Genomic DNA, 17,321 nt, shown 5'->3' with positions numbered 1-17,321 from the left:
CTTACACTTTTTTTAAACCATACATTTCTAAAATATGTAATAGTTTCTCATTCATATATATATATATATATACACACACTGTGGGGGGAAAAGCCCAAAGCTACTTAATGGGCCCGGAACCCACTATTAAGGGTCATGGTGTTTCCGAGAATTAATAGGTGGTTGGGGCGGCCCATCTGAAGCAGGAAGCCCGGAAGCAGAAGGGGAGTGTCGTCCGAGGAGGCCACCATTTGTCCGAGGATGTCTTTCTCCTCGGCTATGATGAGTTTTGATCAAACGAACGTGTGAAAAGTCCGACTAATCTCCCCAACGATCCCAACGGTGATGATAGACTCTGGGTGGATCCGGAAATGATCAGAACTAAAAAATATCTGAAGGAAAGGCTGGTACCACCGCATTTAATGCGCTGCAACAGCTTTTCTGGCCGCATTTATGTGGAGAAGACCCCTGAACAGTGCAACCTCAGCTACTGCCACTCACAAAGAACTAAAGTAGACACACGACATGACATGCACTCGAGTGGATGCGTGGATGAAGAACAAGTGGACGATGGAGATTATAGGAAGGGATACTATATAAAGAAGAAGGGTCCCTAATAATATGGGGGAGAAAAAAGAAACAGAAAGAGAGAGAAAAGCTTTACTGTAATTCTGAACGTTGTAATCGCTGTTCATTCAATAAAACATCTCTTCGGACATTTATCCATGGAGTTATCCGAGCTTTAGTTCATGCTATCATTATTGCACATGATCTAGCCAACTGTTCTGTGCTTCATAACCAGCCCAACTCTTTCGCCCACTCTCTACAAATTCATTGTTCTGGGTTCGTTGGGCCTCCAACCCATATCTTTTGGGCTTGGGCGACAAAAACTAACCCTACACACACGATTTAGAATTTAATTGGTTTTAGACTCCTTGGTGTCTACACTTAATAATTCATTTGGCACAAAATTAAAAATTAAATAGAACACATGACACAAAATTGAGAATTTAATTAAAATCGAATTGAATTTTCTCCAAGTTTTGGCTATATGTATATTGAATTGGTTTCCTAATACTAACGTTTTAAATAAATAAATCTTCAATTGTCGAGACCATCATCAAGTCACTTGCAAACAATGCTTGATGCCATGCCTCTCTTATACCCAATTCGATAATGCCATGCCTCTCTTCTACCCAAATCTATAATTTTTGTATATGATAGGGATTGTTTTCACCATTACAAAATTTATTTAACACAATAGAGTTCATGTCTCCATGGGCTAGTCAAGGGAAATAAGGATCGTCAGGTACCAAAAGGATCGTCAAGCCCTCATGCGTCTGAAGGCCTCTGAAGCAACCTAGTCTTCACCTATCCGTCTAGTACACTATGATGACAGACGAATACCCTCTAATGAACGATCCATTGTACTCAAGCTTACACACCAATTCTCCCCTCTATTATCCCCATATGGAAAAAACTTGCACATTACGCCCAAATATTATTCTACATATTCGTATCCTCCAAACATAAGCATTGCTAATGTTTGAATTGTCATAACAAAGTCAACCAAGAGCTACGCGTCAGAGTCATCACAATACAAAAATGTATACCAATCTGTTTTTGATTAGCATTCATTTTGTGTGTTTAATACTTCCGACAGGTAAAAACTCCAAACAAAAGTCAGATTCCTTTCACATGAAATCAATTTTCTTTTCCCTCAGCTAAAAATGGCCAGTGATAAATCTCCACACAAAATGACCCTCGTGCTTAAGCTAAAATTTGATTGAACGAGTAATGCCTAGGATCATTTTACACATTTGCGACATTAGACATTGATAATCAGCAATTAGGAGAATGCCCCCCCAAATGTACCAAACATGCTGCTTGCACAACATAAACCAAATAGGGAAAGACGGTTCTTGACAAATTAAATCTGATAAATGGAATAACTAAATAAGTAAATAAGAAGTTAAATCAAGCTTTCACAGCCTGACAATTTTTTACTGAGTTCCTAAACATTCAAGATTATTATTCTTTATTATATCAAGACGTAAATATCTCTCCATCAGTCCTAATGACCGCTCTCCTAAGTCTCTTCTATTAAATGTCAACATTTTCTTTATTTTCATTTCCCCTTGGAATAAAAAGGGCTCCATAGATATGATGTGTGCATGCAGTTTTTAGTTAAAACCCTGAATAATCATCCTGAACCAGCAGCAGAATTGGCACTAGGCACAACACCATTTTCAAGTACAGGTGCAAGACACCAGCTTCCCTCTGATTCTGGGGGCTCAATAACATGTACTCCTCCATCAGTAAGTCCAATTGCAAATTGATTAGGTTTAGACGGATGAGCCGCAATGACAAGTGGATAAGCCCTTGAGCTGTTCAACAGTAGCATCATTTAGAAGAATTTTGCATGGAGTATATAAATTTACTTTGATTACCAATACCCATAAACTATATATTGCTTATAGTTATCAACAACATTAAGACGCACCTGGGATTAGAAGATAAATATGCAGCAGGACTAATCCAAGACCTCAGTTGGAGGGTAAAGGCAGTAAGGACACACACACTACCATCTTCAATGCTTGCATAGATTAACTGGCCATCACATGAATATGTAGCATCTGTGACTGAACCACTTGATTCTGGAGGAAACCACTGTCACCAATAAAATTTAATAATAAATTTTTTTTATACCAAGCTATTTCCAATATAACAAATTACCGGTGATGTAAAAAATAACCAGTTTTCCCTCCATAAAAAGCAGGTAGTTTTGAGAATGTACAAAGCTATTTTCAATACGTTTGAGATTATGAATTCATTCTTTTTCACGAAAAAATATTTTCTGAAAAATGTTGTCTTCCAATGTTCAGTGTGGTGCAATTGAAAATTGCTAGGCAATAGCAAAAGTTTTATGCTTTCACAAAGTGTAAACAAACTCCAGACAAAGCATGCAGCATGCTACCTTATTCCCCTCCCCTTCCCCTTCCCCCAGAAAGCTCCTTCGTGCTACAACCCTTACCTTCCTCCCCCAATCCTTCGTGTCACACCACCTTCTTCCCCACCTCTACTTTGCCACTACTTCCTTCCCCCTCATCTTCCACACCACCATCACCACCAACCACCAACCACCTCCCACCCCATCCACCACACTCCTACTACTATTACCCTAATCACCATATCGCTTACTAGTTTTTGTGATTTATGTTGGTTTTAACATAAATATTTTTCATGCAACTAAATACTAGAAAATTATTTTCTAAAGTCTCAACCAAACAACCAATATAATCAAATATTATAATCTTTCTTGAAAATTATTTCTACTGAAAATATTTACCCAATGAAAATGTATTATGCTGAAAGCACCGCGATTCATGCATATGATGGCTCAAAAATTAAACAATTCTATCATGAACACAAAAATATGACATTCAAAACTCATTACTATATATTTATAAGTTTTGGTAAAAGGATAATTATGCCTCACAGACCTGCTTTAGGCAATCCAACATTGGTGCCTCATATATGGCTATTTGAGTTTCATGGACAGCCAGTACATGTATCTGATCTTGGTGAAATTGAACACGGGTCCGTGCAAGAGGAGATGATACGCGCCCAGGGGGAATCCGCAAGAATTTACTAGTATGCTTCTCCCATCCATCCATGCTCCACAAACACAACTGGACATCAGTATCCAAAAATGAATAATTAAAAACTACATATTAATATTGCATACTTCATTACTTCTTCAACTTAGTGGAGAAGTATTTTCAAACGTGATCAAATATTGTGTACTTCTTCCACCCATGCACTTAAAGTCAAGAAAAACAACACGAGTATTTCTCTATTTTTGCATTTGCAACTACACCTTAATAGCAAATTGGGTATATGCTACACAAACATTTCATGATGCATCTTAATAAGTATCAACACACATGGCTAGAAAGCAGAATCCAAAAACAAATAATTAAAAAAAAAAAAAAAAAAACAATATTGCATACTTCTTCAGGTCGGTCACCCATCCGGGTAAAATGAAGACCTAAAACACAAGACAATTATCATTTCTTACATCTGCAACTGTAATGCAATGGAAAATAGGGTGCTTCAAATTAAAAGAGAAGCACTTTGATTAGGGGAATAGGGAGGGAGAAGCATCTCAATCTCAGGAGGGAGAAGAATTCTCAACCTCAAACACGTCTGAAAGAATTAATTTTTCATTCAATATCAAAATCTTCCTTTACATTGCCTAAGCATTGATATTTATGCACAAAAAAGTTAGTTATATTAGCATCATCATAACTAATTAAACTACTTAGCACATGTAAATGAATTAGTCACATCACATGCTAAATATCACAAGCTATAAATAATACATTTATCCCACATGTCTAAATCAATTAATCACATGTCTACCTAACCTCTAATCTACTGTGCTCATGGCTAAAATATTTGATCAAATGTTCTAAAAGATAGGCTTGATTGAGAGGTATTCTTGGACACATGGTTTTCCCTTATAGAATGGCCCTGATTTGACCAAGGCACGCTCAGTACATCATTATGCTTTCTTCAAATAGATAAGTGCATCATATGCACTGCATTAAACTGCACCTAAACAAAAATTGAGTACACAAAATTTGCATGATGCATCTTAAGCATCAGTTTACTTATTCACCTCAAAATAGACCCACATTTTGATGAAGCACAAACTGCAGTTGCAATGGTACATAAGAGGCTCAAATATGATTGAGAAATCAATAATGTAGATGCCATTGGGCCCAAAAAAACGAATGATAGAAAGCACATGAAACAACATGTACATTAGGCCTAAGAGAACTTCTGCGGAATCAGGCATATTTTCCTCAAGATTCAGACATGTCAACTGAACATATGCACAGATGTTAATAAAATTGATGCTGCTGAAATCTTTTTCAGAATATTTTGATAAGAATATTCTTCAGCAAATTAAAAGCTTCAGTGCTTCTGTGGACTTCAACTAGGAAACCTCAGATTCAATTATTAAATTATATTTCAGTTTTTATTATTACATTGATTTACTCTTTTCTAAAATTGACCTCTTCCATTAAATTAAATAAAACTAGATGATGTCCCGTGTGATGTGCAAATATTTTACAATTTCATTTGAAATAATTTTTATGTACATTAAGACCTACATATAAAAATACTTATTTTGTTGTATAATATTTATGTTTGCCCACAATATTGTTGAATGCTTTGAAATATAATTATCTTAATTCATATTTTATTTTTAAAAAATTGTATAACACTATAAGACCATAACATAATATATTATTTATAGTTAAAAGTAGACTTTATTTTTTAAACTGATAAAATCATTTTGAAATCTATAAATGAGTATTTTAAGCAACCACCCAAACACTTTCTCAACCACTTTATATTCACAATCAAATATGGAGATCCCAATCTCAAACACCCAATTCATTATTTTAAGGAAATCATTTGTAAGTATCAGCATAAGGAAAACATGATTAAACAAGAAAAATTGGTTAAAAACACATCCATTTATCAAAACTTAATTGCCTTTACTTGGGCTTCTGCATCCAAAAAAAACACAGAAAACACTTTGAAACCATCATTGATTTTTATTTTTATCACTATGACTTATACCGCACAAAATAACAGTAAAAAACCTACAAACAAAATACATTTATGACTTTCCTACACCAAAATCCCAGACACCCATAGACTCAAAGAGCCAATCATAGCCTTCACAAAATCCACAACGCCTGACTTCAACTTCAAAACTGTAAGCTACCGTCATTGAATATAAAACACAATCCCCCTTCCTTGGTCACAACCTACTCATATGGGTTAGGATCAAATGGTACGACAATGTTTGAGTTATGTAGGTGTCATTGAAAGGCTGAAGGTAAATAACATCGCTCTTGGTCTAGGTTTATTTGAGATGGAATGGCATAAAGAGCTATGGGCATGTGTAAATAAAGGAGTAGAAGTGCAAGGGGTGAAAAGAGTGAATGGAAATGTAAAGAGTTTTGTTTGTGTGAGAAAGAGAAAGAGTTTTGAAACACTGAACCAAAAGAAATAAAGAGTCCCTATTTTTAAATTTATCCTTATCTCTGATGTGACTTAAGAGTATTTTAATTCTCTTTTCAAATAGTGTAACACATGGCAGAACCTCATGCTCCCCCGTATTAGGTCTCTGCTTATATATATATATATATATATTGATTCCCAGACTAAACTTCTAACACCAACATCCCAACAAAATTTCCAAACTTGACTGTCACCTTTGGTAAGACCAGACTAAATTTTAGCATCCCATATCCAAATATAATACAGGATAAGTCAATTGTATAACTTGGGAAAATATAGAGAAATAACTAATCATTATTATTATCCATATAAAATATCTTTCAGCCCATTCATTTTAACGAAATTTGCAAACCCAAATAATGTTATTTAGCTTTGAACATACCACTATAAATCAAACACAAAAATTAAATCTACTTCTGGTTGTAACAACACAGGAAGCCACATAAGAAGAAAGAGCTTGGAAATCAAGAACAACAAAGGACAGAACTAAGAGAGCAACGAAGTAGAGAGCAGAGAAAAACAAGTAAAGGAAGAAACTTCAAGTAGAATGAAAAAAAAAAAACAAACAAACTATAAAAATATTATCTATGACATGTCATGTCAGATTAGACATATAATTGAGAAATGAGCCCACTATATATATTAATACAAATACGGTAGATGGTGACATCTTACTAAAGTATGAAAAATTAAAATAAGAGGCACCATACAATATAGGGTTTTTCATCCATTGGGGGTCCATGGCCCTCTAAGGCCCTAAGGGCAGTCTACACAAATATACATCCTAAAATGATACATGTAATTAAGCCACCAAAGAAGCTCACAGGTATATACTCATGCACGCACACCCGCATGCATGCATACTCACACACATACAATGAGAGAGAGAGAGAGAGAGAGAGAGAGAGAGTTATTCCATTCCTTTCACATTTTTTAAGAATATACCTGAGCATCACCTCCTGATGATACAAGAACATTCAGCATTTTAGAGAAGGTTAGGCCAGTAACTCTGTTTTGATGACCTTTGAGCTTCTTTTTAACCTGTCCAAATACCACATACTAAACTTTTGAGTGTCACTATTTAGTATTTCAATGTACAATTTCCCATTAGTTGAATAATATAGGTGTCAGTTCAAGTTACTACTACTACCTCATCAACTCTGATGTTGTAGATATGAATAAAAGAATCATCAGTACCTATGACAACAATATTATTGTCATGTGGGTTTAAAGCAACAGATGTTGCCGCAGGTGGTGGGGACATGAATGTCATCATCTTCTGCACAAGAAATGCATGGGTTCACATAAAGAGGGCAGAGTGGAGTTCCCATATAAACCTTCCAGGAAATTGGACCCCTAGAAAGGTACTAGATATATTAAATGACATTACCTTGAAAGTAGTTATATTAAAAAGGGAAAATTTTCCACCAGACGTTGACAAAAGATAAGAATCATTCTTTGAAAGAGCAAAACATGGAACAGCATGTTCAAGACACGTGTTACTTATATCATTGGTCATTAATATTCCACTGGGCAGTTGCTGCAATTGTGGTGGCACACTAGAAGTTGCCTACAATAATCAAAGCATTAGTAAAGTGCTGTGCATATTACAATAACAACATAGTTGGGCATGTTGCCCTTAATAACAAAGGCATCCATACCTTCCCATCACTTGTCTGCCATTTCCAAAATTTGTGTACAGCATTGGATGCTAATGCCAAAATTCCACCTCCCAAGTGTGTATATGTCAACCCAATAATCTAATACGGAGAAAGAACTATTAACATTAGGTTAGAGAACATTATACAACTAACAGAGAACATTATACAACTAACATGAGCACTTCTTACTTTGGCCTCCTTTTTCTTCATTGTTAGAACATACAGAAAATGACCCAACCTGCTTATAATTAAAAGTTATGTTCAAAGTACTGGATTAATAAGTAATATTTTTTGTTTTTAAATTGATTGGAAATTAATGTCAGAATATGATAGGTCTATGAGCCTAAATAAAACTTTTTTTTTATATAAGAATTAAAACCTTTAGATATATGCTCATTTCTATCATACTACGCCAAACACAAACGCTGTCCATTTATCTTCCAGAGTTAAATATAAAATGATATCATAGCTGAAATTTGTTTTGGGTCAATTACATTTTAAATCCTATATTTTAAGAATGCTTTGAAATTAAACCCTATAGTTTCAAAGTTTGAAATTAAACCGTGAAGTTTAAGAATGTTACAGAATAAAACTTAAAGTTTCACTAGCTTCAAATCGAACCCTAGACTTTTAAAATCCTATCAATTTAAACCTTGAACTTTTTTTGAGTTTCATTTGGGGTTTTATTTCCAGGTTTAATTGGATATTTAAACTGATATGATTTCAAAAGTCTCGGATTTAATTTGAGCATAACAAAACTATAGTGTTTAATTTGTATAAGTCTTAAAGGTTTAAAATTTGAAACTTTTAAAACTATTGGGTTTAACTTGAAACCATCCCTAAAGTATAAGGTTTAAAATGTAATTTTCCAAAATTTTCTGTTAAATAAAAAATAAAGTAGATACTACATATCTATCAATAAAAGCCCAATATAATCATCATATACAATAATGAATAACCATGAGTACAACCTACTATCAGACACAACTACACTAGATCCTAGACTGTACAAAACAAGTCAACACTTGTACAAAACAAGTTTGTTGTAAAACCTGAGACAGGAAAAAGGGTATTATTAGCACCTCTATCATTGCTTTGGTAAAAAAAAAAAATGTGCTTAGGGTATTTGTTAAGTTAATTACCCTAACATGAAAAAATATAAAGAGGATCACAATAATATTACTCTTTTGCCCCTACCTTAATACTCACTCGTTAGTCATTACAACCCCCCCCCCTCAAGTTGGGATTTATATATCATACAATTCCAGCTTGTTACATAATAAATCCCAGTTCACAACAGTATTGAAGTGGCAAGATCAAGGCATGGAATATTTCTTTCTCAACGGAAATACATAATCTTCTCAAAGAAACAGGAACGTTAGGGTGCAAAGCTATTGATAATCCAATAGAGCAGAATGTCAAGGACGCACATGAAAGCTGTTCATAGAATTCTTAGTCACTTGAAATCCTCACAGGGTAAAGGAGTACTATTTGCTCGACATGATCACTTGAAGATAGAAGCCTATACAGATGCTAATTGGGTAGGTTCAATCATAGACTGACGCTCCACCTCTGGATATTGTCAATTTGTTGGAGGTAACTTGATTCACGGAGTAAGCAAGAATCAGTGGTTGCAAGATCCAGTGCAGAGGCTGAGTTTAGAGCAATGGCCCATGGGATATATGAGATATTATGGATGAAGATATTATTGAGGGAGCTTGGATATGACAGTAAGGATCCCATCAAGCTGTTTTATGACAATAAAGCAGCAATTAATATGGCTCATAACCCAGTTCTACACGATTGGACAAAACATAATGAAATTGATAGACACTTTATCAAGGAGAAACTGCATAAAGGCATCATTTGTACTCCATATGTAAAAATTGGAGATCAACTTGCAGACATCTTTACAAAGGGGGTAGCAACTAATCACTTCCACAAAATTCTGGACAAGCTAGGCATGAGAGATATCTATGCCTCAGCGTGGAGTCCAAATCTTCTGTCTCACTTTTCCTGCTCTACTTTATACTCCACTAATAAATATTTGCCACGTGTTCACCTAATTAATTAAAAGATCCAGTTAATGTGTGCCCCTAGAGCATCCATGGCAGATATTCTAAAAATTATGTCATTTTACCACACTAAAGGCTTACTTTATTATTTTACCACATCATTTTACAACATCTCATTTATCAGATATTTTATAATTCAATTCTATACATTAAAATAATATTTACTATACATTAAAATAATATTTATTACAACTCATCAATACAATCTACACATTAAAAGAAAAAAAATTTTGCCACATGCATTCCGTACCGTGGCAAATTTGCCACGGTACTGTTCAATGTTGCAAAAAAAATAACATATCCCACATCTACTAAATGGGCTAAAATTGGGTTTGGTGTGGGATATGTGCCAAATATTTAGCATTTGGCACATATCCCACATCTAGTGTGGGTGCTCTTAGGGTACACATTAAGCTTTCTATTTGTGAAAATATTTTCTCAAGAATTGAAAAAGCTGTCATTACTTTTTCAATTCTCGAGAAATTTTTTTTCCAAAAATGGAAATTAATGTGTGCCCTAAGGGCACACATTAGTAAAATCCTTAATTAAATACTATCATTATTGACTTATTAATACTACAGTTATTAATTAATAGTAGTATTTAATTAATTAGGCGAACACGTGGCAAGTATTTATTGATGGAGTATAGAGTGGAGCAGAAAAAGTGAGACAGAAGATTTGGACTCCTCAGCGTGAGGGGGAGTGTTGACAAATTCTATGTATGGTATGTGTGGAAAGCTATATATGGTATAATCTTAGGCGTGAAGGAGAAGGAAATATTCAGAGAAGGAAACTGACTAATTAGAGATTATTTGATTTCCTATTTCTGCTATTGTATTCCTATTATAAGTTGTAGGGTTGCTCTATTTAATCAGAGACGTACACAGTGGAATAGGCAAGCATTAATACAATTATTTTATTCCTCTCCTCTTGTTACTAGTTTTTTTTAATTCTTCAGTAAAAATACATCAACTGCTTGGGTCCGCTAGGCATAATTGTTTTCATTGAGACAAACTGAAGTGATGGAAAGTACATCCTGATACTAAAAAATTGGGTTGGATGCCTTTGTTCGATTCCATGATCAACACTAACCACAAAAGACTTTTTTTATTTTAATTTTTTTGCTTGAAAATAACCACAAGAGACTGAAAATAATAAATGGCCCCCATAGAACCAGTATTAAGCAAAGCTTCAATCCACACAAAACCCAACAATAATAAACCACATAACACTTGGATTACAACTAAAAAAAATTCTCATACACCAACTAGATGAACATAGCACCAAAAAACTACATACACAATGAACACGACCAAAAACTTCTCAAACCCAACCAGCAAAAATATCAATGAGCTCCCAACTACAGGACAATTAGCATCGGAAAACAAGGCCGAGACCTGTCGTACAATTAGCACCGGAAAACAAGGTCAACAGCACTAGGAGGCTAGACCTAAGTATGGGCTGCTGTGGTGAGACTAGCTTTGAGATTCTGTCGCGTAATGTCATCTCCTAACTCAGAAGACTCGATTTGGGTGGTTGCCAGAGCCAGTAACTCTATCTAGGAGGTCTCCGGAGGAGACTTGTTCTAGGTGGTCATCAGTGATGGATTCCGATGTTGGTGGCAGGAGATTAACTTAGTGCTCTTATACCATGTTCTTTCGGTAAAAAAATATGTTTAGGATATCTGTTAAGTTAATTACCCTAACACAAAATATTATTTATATATAGAGGATTACAATAATATAATCTTTTGCCCTTAGCTTAATACTCATTCATAACAATTAGCATCTCTATCATTGATCTTACATCAAAAGTATGACAATTTAAAATCATAACATCTTCCAATAATCCAATGCTTCCAATCTAGCATAGTTTTTATTTTTTTGCATAACAGTCGAGCAGCTTATAAATAAAAAAAGCTAAATGGTTGCATTCAATCTAAAGCAAACTTATGCCAAAATAACCATGTAGCATAGCATTTCCCGACATAAATATAAATAGAATAAAATAATATGCATTGTACAGCAACAGTAGGATGATGAGAACACTAACAAGGTTCTGAGGGCATTTGAGGCACAGTGCCTGCGACTATGTGGTTAGACACCACTTAATTTCCTGAAGTTCTCAGTAACAATCTACAAACAAGGCACGACAAATATCGCACTGGTTCATGAATAGCAGCAGTGCCCTGGAACCACAGAATTTCCATGAAGTTTTCATCAAAGCATGGAAAATGGATATATTAAATAACTTGTGTTGGGGGACCTCAATTTGGCACCCTACTACCACTCTAAAAACAAGCCCGCAGGATACGATTTCGAATTTCCATAAATGGCTTGAGTGTGTCTCAACTATTACCAATTGGTTTTGAGGCTAAGTAGCACAACAGTCTGACAAGTGGTACCAAGGTCGTGGTTTGAGTCACGAGAGTGTCATCATGTGGGGGGATTGTTGAGGGGGCCACAATTCGGCTCCTTGTGACCACTCTAAAAACATGCCCACAGGGCACAATTCCGAATTCCATAAAAAACTTGAGTGAGTCTCCCTAATCACCAACTGGTTTTGAGGCAAAGTGGTATAGCTCACGGTCTGACAACTTGGTCTATGTCTTAACAAGCAAAACATAAGTTTGGGGGCAGTTGTACTCGATATAACACTATTTTCCAAGAGATGGATACGCCCTCAACTGCATATGATCCGTTGTGACACTAACAGTACCATACTAATCCAGCCAAGAAGATATTTCATCAAATCACCATAACATAAAAACTACCACACAAAGGAAATCCATAATGACCTTAACAAAATGGACTCGAACTTGTAGCAATAAGCAGTCATGTATGCATCAATTTTTTTCCCCGCGAGAAAAGGATCAAGACCCCTCACATCCTTATTATATAGTCATTAAAGATCAACATGGTAAAAACTTAAGCTGATCAATCTTTTCTATGAAATATAGAAGTAAATATGGAAATATTTTGGCACATTCATGCCTTGAAAACAAATTATTCACCTAAAAAAAATAATGATAAAATGGAGAAAGAGGTGGCCCTACTAACTAGAAAACTAAAGTTCTATGTATGCAGAATGATGGTAGAAAAAGAGACAAGAATACATCATATTAACTACAATGGAGGTTGAGGGAGAAGGGGGGGACCCATACCTGTACAAGCAAGAGGCAGTCAGGAAGCCGCAGTGAACAAAGTTGAGATGGTTCATTGAATTCAGTCAGCTTCCAAGCCTTAGATTTCTCCACTTCATCAGGTTTTGTATGTGGAAAACTTCTGCTATAAGAAACTAGAACCCTCGCAATAGTTGTAGAAGCCACTCTAAAGGTATTTTCAATAGAATGCAGAAGTCGTACACCATCAGCATTTGCAAGTATTTTGATTCCTTTCTGACTTGTTGATACAGCAAGAAGTACCCCTTCCTTGTTAAATCGAATGCAAGGAGAAACCTAAAAGATATTCAAGGTAAAATTGTTTAATTATAAAAAGAGCTTCAAAATAATGCCAAGCACATCAAGAAAAGGGCTTCCATGGGCATTACCGGTAATCCACCCTCTGCAGCAGTAGTTGTCAAAATGTTACCTTTGTCCATGTCCCAAAATTTTATTTCAGACTCATCACCAGTAGCCAGGAACTGGCTTTTCATTGTATCAAATTGCACAACCCCCACAGATTGCTTCCAAAGACCATGATATACACGCTTGATAGCCTCCTTACATTTATTCCATTCCACAAGGTATGATTCTCCTCCTCTACTAGTCCCACATATGAATAGCCTATGATGCACACAATAAAAGAAACATGAGCAATCACCCAATCATAGTGAAAATTTGAAGGAAATAAACAGATGGATCAGTAGTAAAAAATCATTACTACCGTGTCCCGTCAGCACTATAGGCCATTCTCATGCAAGATTGGCCCCAAGTGACATAGTCAACTCTTGAACAGCAGTTATCATATGACCAAGTCTTAATTTTCCCATCAATATCCACTGAAATGATGAACTGTTGGAAGAAAGAAAATCTTGAATGATCTAAACCAAGTCCACACTACATAGGGGGGAGGGGGGAGACCAAGTTGCACCTCAATCCTCAGCATGTGATAATTAAGCTTCACACTTCCCTTTTTTTAAAACAAAAATTCAAAGTTTAACAGAAAACGATGGAAATGAATAGTGCCATTTTTTGTAAATTGCAATATATATATTAACCATATGGATTATTAATGAAATCATAGAAAATACTTCAGATGGAAAAAAGAAAAATGAAATGTAAATTCCAGAAAACAAAAGCAACATATAAAGGGAAGAAAGAAATCTTTCTCCTCCAACTCTTTTTGCTACTCCTTGTTTTGATTAATGCATGAGCCTCCTCTGCAAGCAAAGCCTTAGCGTACAATAAGTGACCAGAATATTTAGGTGAATCTTCTTAACCATGAATAATAATAGCCTGAGCCCAAAAATCTAGCTGAGGCATGAGAAACAAGCCTTGGATGTCTCTCAAGAAAAAAATAAAGAAACTGTCAACTACCAAAAGTGTAAATAAAACAACTGAATACCGGAATGTTTCCCTTAGGATGAGGGCACACAGAATAAACTGGTGTGTCATGCCCTTCAAACGTGTACAGCTTATTACCAGTGACAGCATCCCACACCTGCACAGAAATGAACTTTCACAAAAGGAGTCCAACCTCGTTATTATTCTGATAGAATATGCCAAGTAAAGTAAACCTTGATAGTCCTGTCCTCTCCGCAACTTATGATGGATAGTTGTCTGTTTCGATTTGAAAAGGCAAGATCATTAACCAATAACCATTCCAAGATGAGCGTCAATCCGAAAAAAAAGAAGTTTCATGGCAGATACATAATTATCAACAAAAGGGCTAAAATAACCGGCTAGCATTACACTTATATAATCACTAACAACTATGCAATTACACGTCTGTGAGTGTGTGTGCGCGTGTATATATATATATATATATATATATAAACCTCCAGGCCTTTCTGCAAATCATCACCACCATGATAGGAATATATCTGCACTATATGTTTTGAAAATGCAACCCCTGAAATGGAAAGTAGGAACGATCATCACTCGTTAGGTCCTTATTAAGGGAATGTTTGGACATGTGAGGGAGAGTTTTAGAAATTAAAAAATAATAATAATAATAAATAAATAAAAATTTAAAATTTAAAGAAATCCCCTCAAGTAACATACCAAAAAGGGCACCATCAGGACTCCAGATCACACGGTTTACAGAAGCAGTATAATCATTGGCCAACACAGTCTATCATCAAGGGACACAGAGATTAGTACCCTCATAAATATTCTAGAGCATATTTTCCAACTTAAAATTTTTTTCAGTGTGTAGAGTAGATATTTGCCAAACCTGCAAGGTCGTTGAACACGCTTTAATGTCCCAAACGTTGAAGTTTCGAGAAACAAGCCTCTGCCTCGTACCTACTTCCCAAATTGTGATATCGCCAGTATTTGTTCCGGCTGTTGAATTCGATACAACATAAAACATTGAACAAGTGACACAGAATCCATCCAGGGAGAGAACAAAATTTAGAAAGAAGAGCTTTTTACCAAGAAGCAAAAAATGTTGGAGTGGATGAAAATCCATGGTGTTGACAGTAGAACCCTGATCGAAGGTCATGACTAGGGCCGTTGGCAGGTGATGAGAGGAGACGTGGGATGGGACGAGAGTGGAGACACGCTTCCAGTTTCTTGACAAAATGCTTGTTGCAACGTAGTCTCGGATTGGGAGAAAGGAGAGGATGTGGCAGAGGACAGAGTCTGGTAGAGTGCTAATAATGTCAGGTGATGAAAAGGGACTCCGCCGCTCTCTCCTTTCTGCTCTCTCAATTCTCTGCCGTTCTCTCCTCTCCCTCTCATCCTCCATTTCTCTACTCTGCCCCCAATTTGCTTCTGATATTCCAACCTCTAAAGCCAACGCAAGATCAACAATGAAGAAGAAAGAAGCAACAGCAACAGCAGCAACAAAGAAAAGAAAAAAGAAACAACGCAGAGATCAACAACGAAGAAGAAAGAAGCAACCCAGCAGAGAATCAACGATGCAAAACCCAGCAGAGAAGCAATGATGCAAAACCCAGCAAACCAGAGAAGCAACAACGAGTTACTTCTCCACTTCGGATTCTCACTCTCTCTCTCTCTCTCTCTCTCAACCAGATTTGCAGAAATCCGATCCTTTGGGGCTTTGGGTATTATCTAAATTTTTGATTTGGGTCTTAAGAAAGAAAATGGGATTCCCAAGCCTTCGGGTTTTGGGTATTTTCTAAATGTTTGATTTGGGTCTTAAGAGAGAAAAAGAAGAAGGAAGAACAGCAAGAAAGAGGAGAGGGCAGTGCAGGAGGAACTGGAACTCGAGTTTCACGCGGAGTTACATCCATTTATTTATTTATTTTACTATTGTTGTTCCTTCACGTTTGTACCAGAGTTATTTCTTTTTCATGAACCTCCACGCCTGAGCCCAATAAATTTCATGCCGTTGGACTTGGTATTTGGCAGGAATTTTTTTTTTTTTTTTTTTTTTTTTCACGCGGAGTTACATCCATTTATTTATTTATTTTACTATTGTTGTTCCTTCACGTTTGTACCAGAGTTATTTCTTTTTCATGAACCTCCACGCCTGAGCCCAATAAATTTCATGCCGTTGGACTTGGTATTTGGCAGGAATTTTTTTTTTTTTTTTTCTTTTTTGGCATTTAGTTTTATACCTATTTCTTAATCCATTTCGAATAGTATCTCCAGAAGGTTTTGATAAAAGAAAATGAATAGAAATAATAATTTTAGATTTTTTTTTTATTTGAGACTTGTAACGAAAGAAATAAAAAATTTATTCTTTTATTTTGAAGTTTAGTACGAAGAAATGGAACGCGTAGAAGGAACACTCATTCCTCTTTTTTTTTTGAATTTTAAATTTTCAATCTCCTTGAAATTTGGAGGAATTGGAGGGAATAAAATTATATTTAAGGTCCATTTAGAAACAATTTATTTAGCTGAACTTAGGAGTCTGTTTGAATACCGCTTATTACTGAAAACTGAAAACACTGTAGCAAAATAATTTTTAAATGTGTGAATAGTACCGTGAGACCCAGTTTTAAAGTTGTTATTCTGAAGAAAAAAAAGTACTTGCAAATCTTGTGAACAGTACACAGGACCCACCAAAAACCGCTGGACACTAGACACGCAAAACACTATCCAAACATACACCTAAAAGTTTTTTGCTAAACGTGTGCTAAAGTATACTTGTACCTTAAAAAAAATTAAAATGTGATAAAATGCTGAAAAGTGAGATTTTAAAAAGCTGTACATAAAAGTATTAAAATATATATATATATATATATAAAAGTTAAAAGCTGACTTATAAGCTTATACCAAACATATTCTTAATGAATTTTTTACTAAGGATTTGTTTGAATACTACTTATTTTGCTCAAAACTGAAAACTGAAAACAATAAAAAAAAATA

The 17,321-nt window shown here is 35.4% G+C and overlaps 1 protein-coding gene across 3 annotated transcripts; it reads right to left on the bottom strand.

Annotated features, from left to right (window-relative positions):
* Window positions 1–1,916: 1,916 nt before the first annotated feature.
* Window positions 1,917–16,327, bottom strand: LOC112008742 (topless-related protein 4). 3 transcript variants are annotated; one of them, XM_065774464.1, is made up of 16 exons: window positions 15,417–16,327; window positions 15,217–15,326; window positions 15,045–15,114; window positions 14,806–14,892; window positions 14,558–14,640; window positions 14,386–14,481; window positions 13,705–13,832; window positions 13,370–13,604; window positions 12,984–13,277; window positions 7,746–7,844; window positions 7,475–7,654; window positions 7,235–7,363; window positions 7,030–7,125; window positions 3,483–3,671; window positions 2,483–2,649; window positions 1,917–2,366 (listed from the first exon to the last, which is right to left on the bottom strand). In XM_065774464.1, the coding sequence occupies exons 1-16, from the start codon at window positions 15,730–15,732 to the stop codon at window positions 2,183–2,185; spliced, it is 2,463 nt and encodes an 820-aa protein (XP_065630536.1). In that variant the 5' UTR covers window positions 15,733–16,327; the 3' UTR covers window positions 1,917–2,182. The 3 variants fall into 3 exon arrangements, with proteins under 3 accessions (XP_065630536.1, XP_065630535.1, XP_065630534.1); XM_065774463.1 differs by lacking the exons at window positions 15,217–15,326; window positions 15,417–16,327 and having other exon boundaries at window positions 14,558–14,600; window positions 14,819–14,892; XM_065774462.1 differs by lacking the exons at window positions 15,217–15,326; window positions 15,417–16,327 and having other exon boundaries at window positions 14,558–14,661; window positions 14,820–14,892.
* Window positions 16,328–17,321: the final 994 nt, after the last annotated feature.

Source organism: Quercus suber, unplaced genomic scaffold, assembly GCF_002906115.3.
Source record: "Quercus suber isolate HL8 unplaced genomic scaffold, Cork oak 2.0 scaffold_92, whole genome shotgun sequence".
Lineage (NCBI taxonomy): Eukaryota > Viridiplantae > Streptophyta > Magnoliopsida > Fagales > Fagaceae > Quercus > Quercus suber.
Note: the sequence above shows the minus strand (reverse complement) of the source record. Positions and strands in the feature narration are given on the sequence as shown.

Bases quoted from the DNA above. Each gene is read 5' to 3' on its own strand.
- LOC112008742 (XM_065774464.1), bottom strand. From the start codon at position 15,732: ATGGAGGATGAGAGGGAGAGGAGAGAACGGCAGAGAATTGAGAGAGCA. The intron at 13,278-13,369 runs GTAATGCCCATG...AATATCTTTTAG, and splicing joins CTGCAGAGGGTGGATTACCG to GTTTCTCCTTGCATTCGATT. The intron at 2,367-2,482 runs GTGCGTCTTAAT...ACTGTTGAACAG, and splicing joins TATTTATCTTCTAATCCCAG to CTCAAGGGCTTATCCACTTG.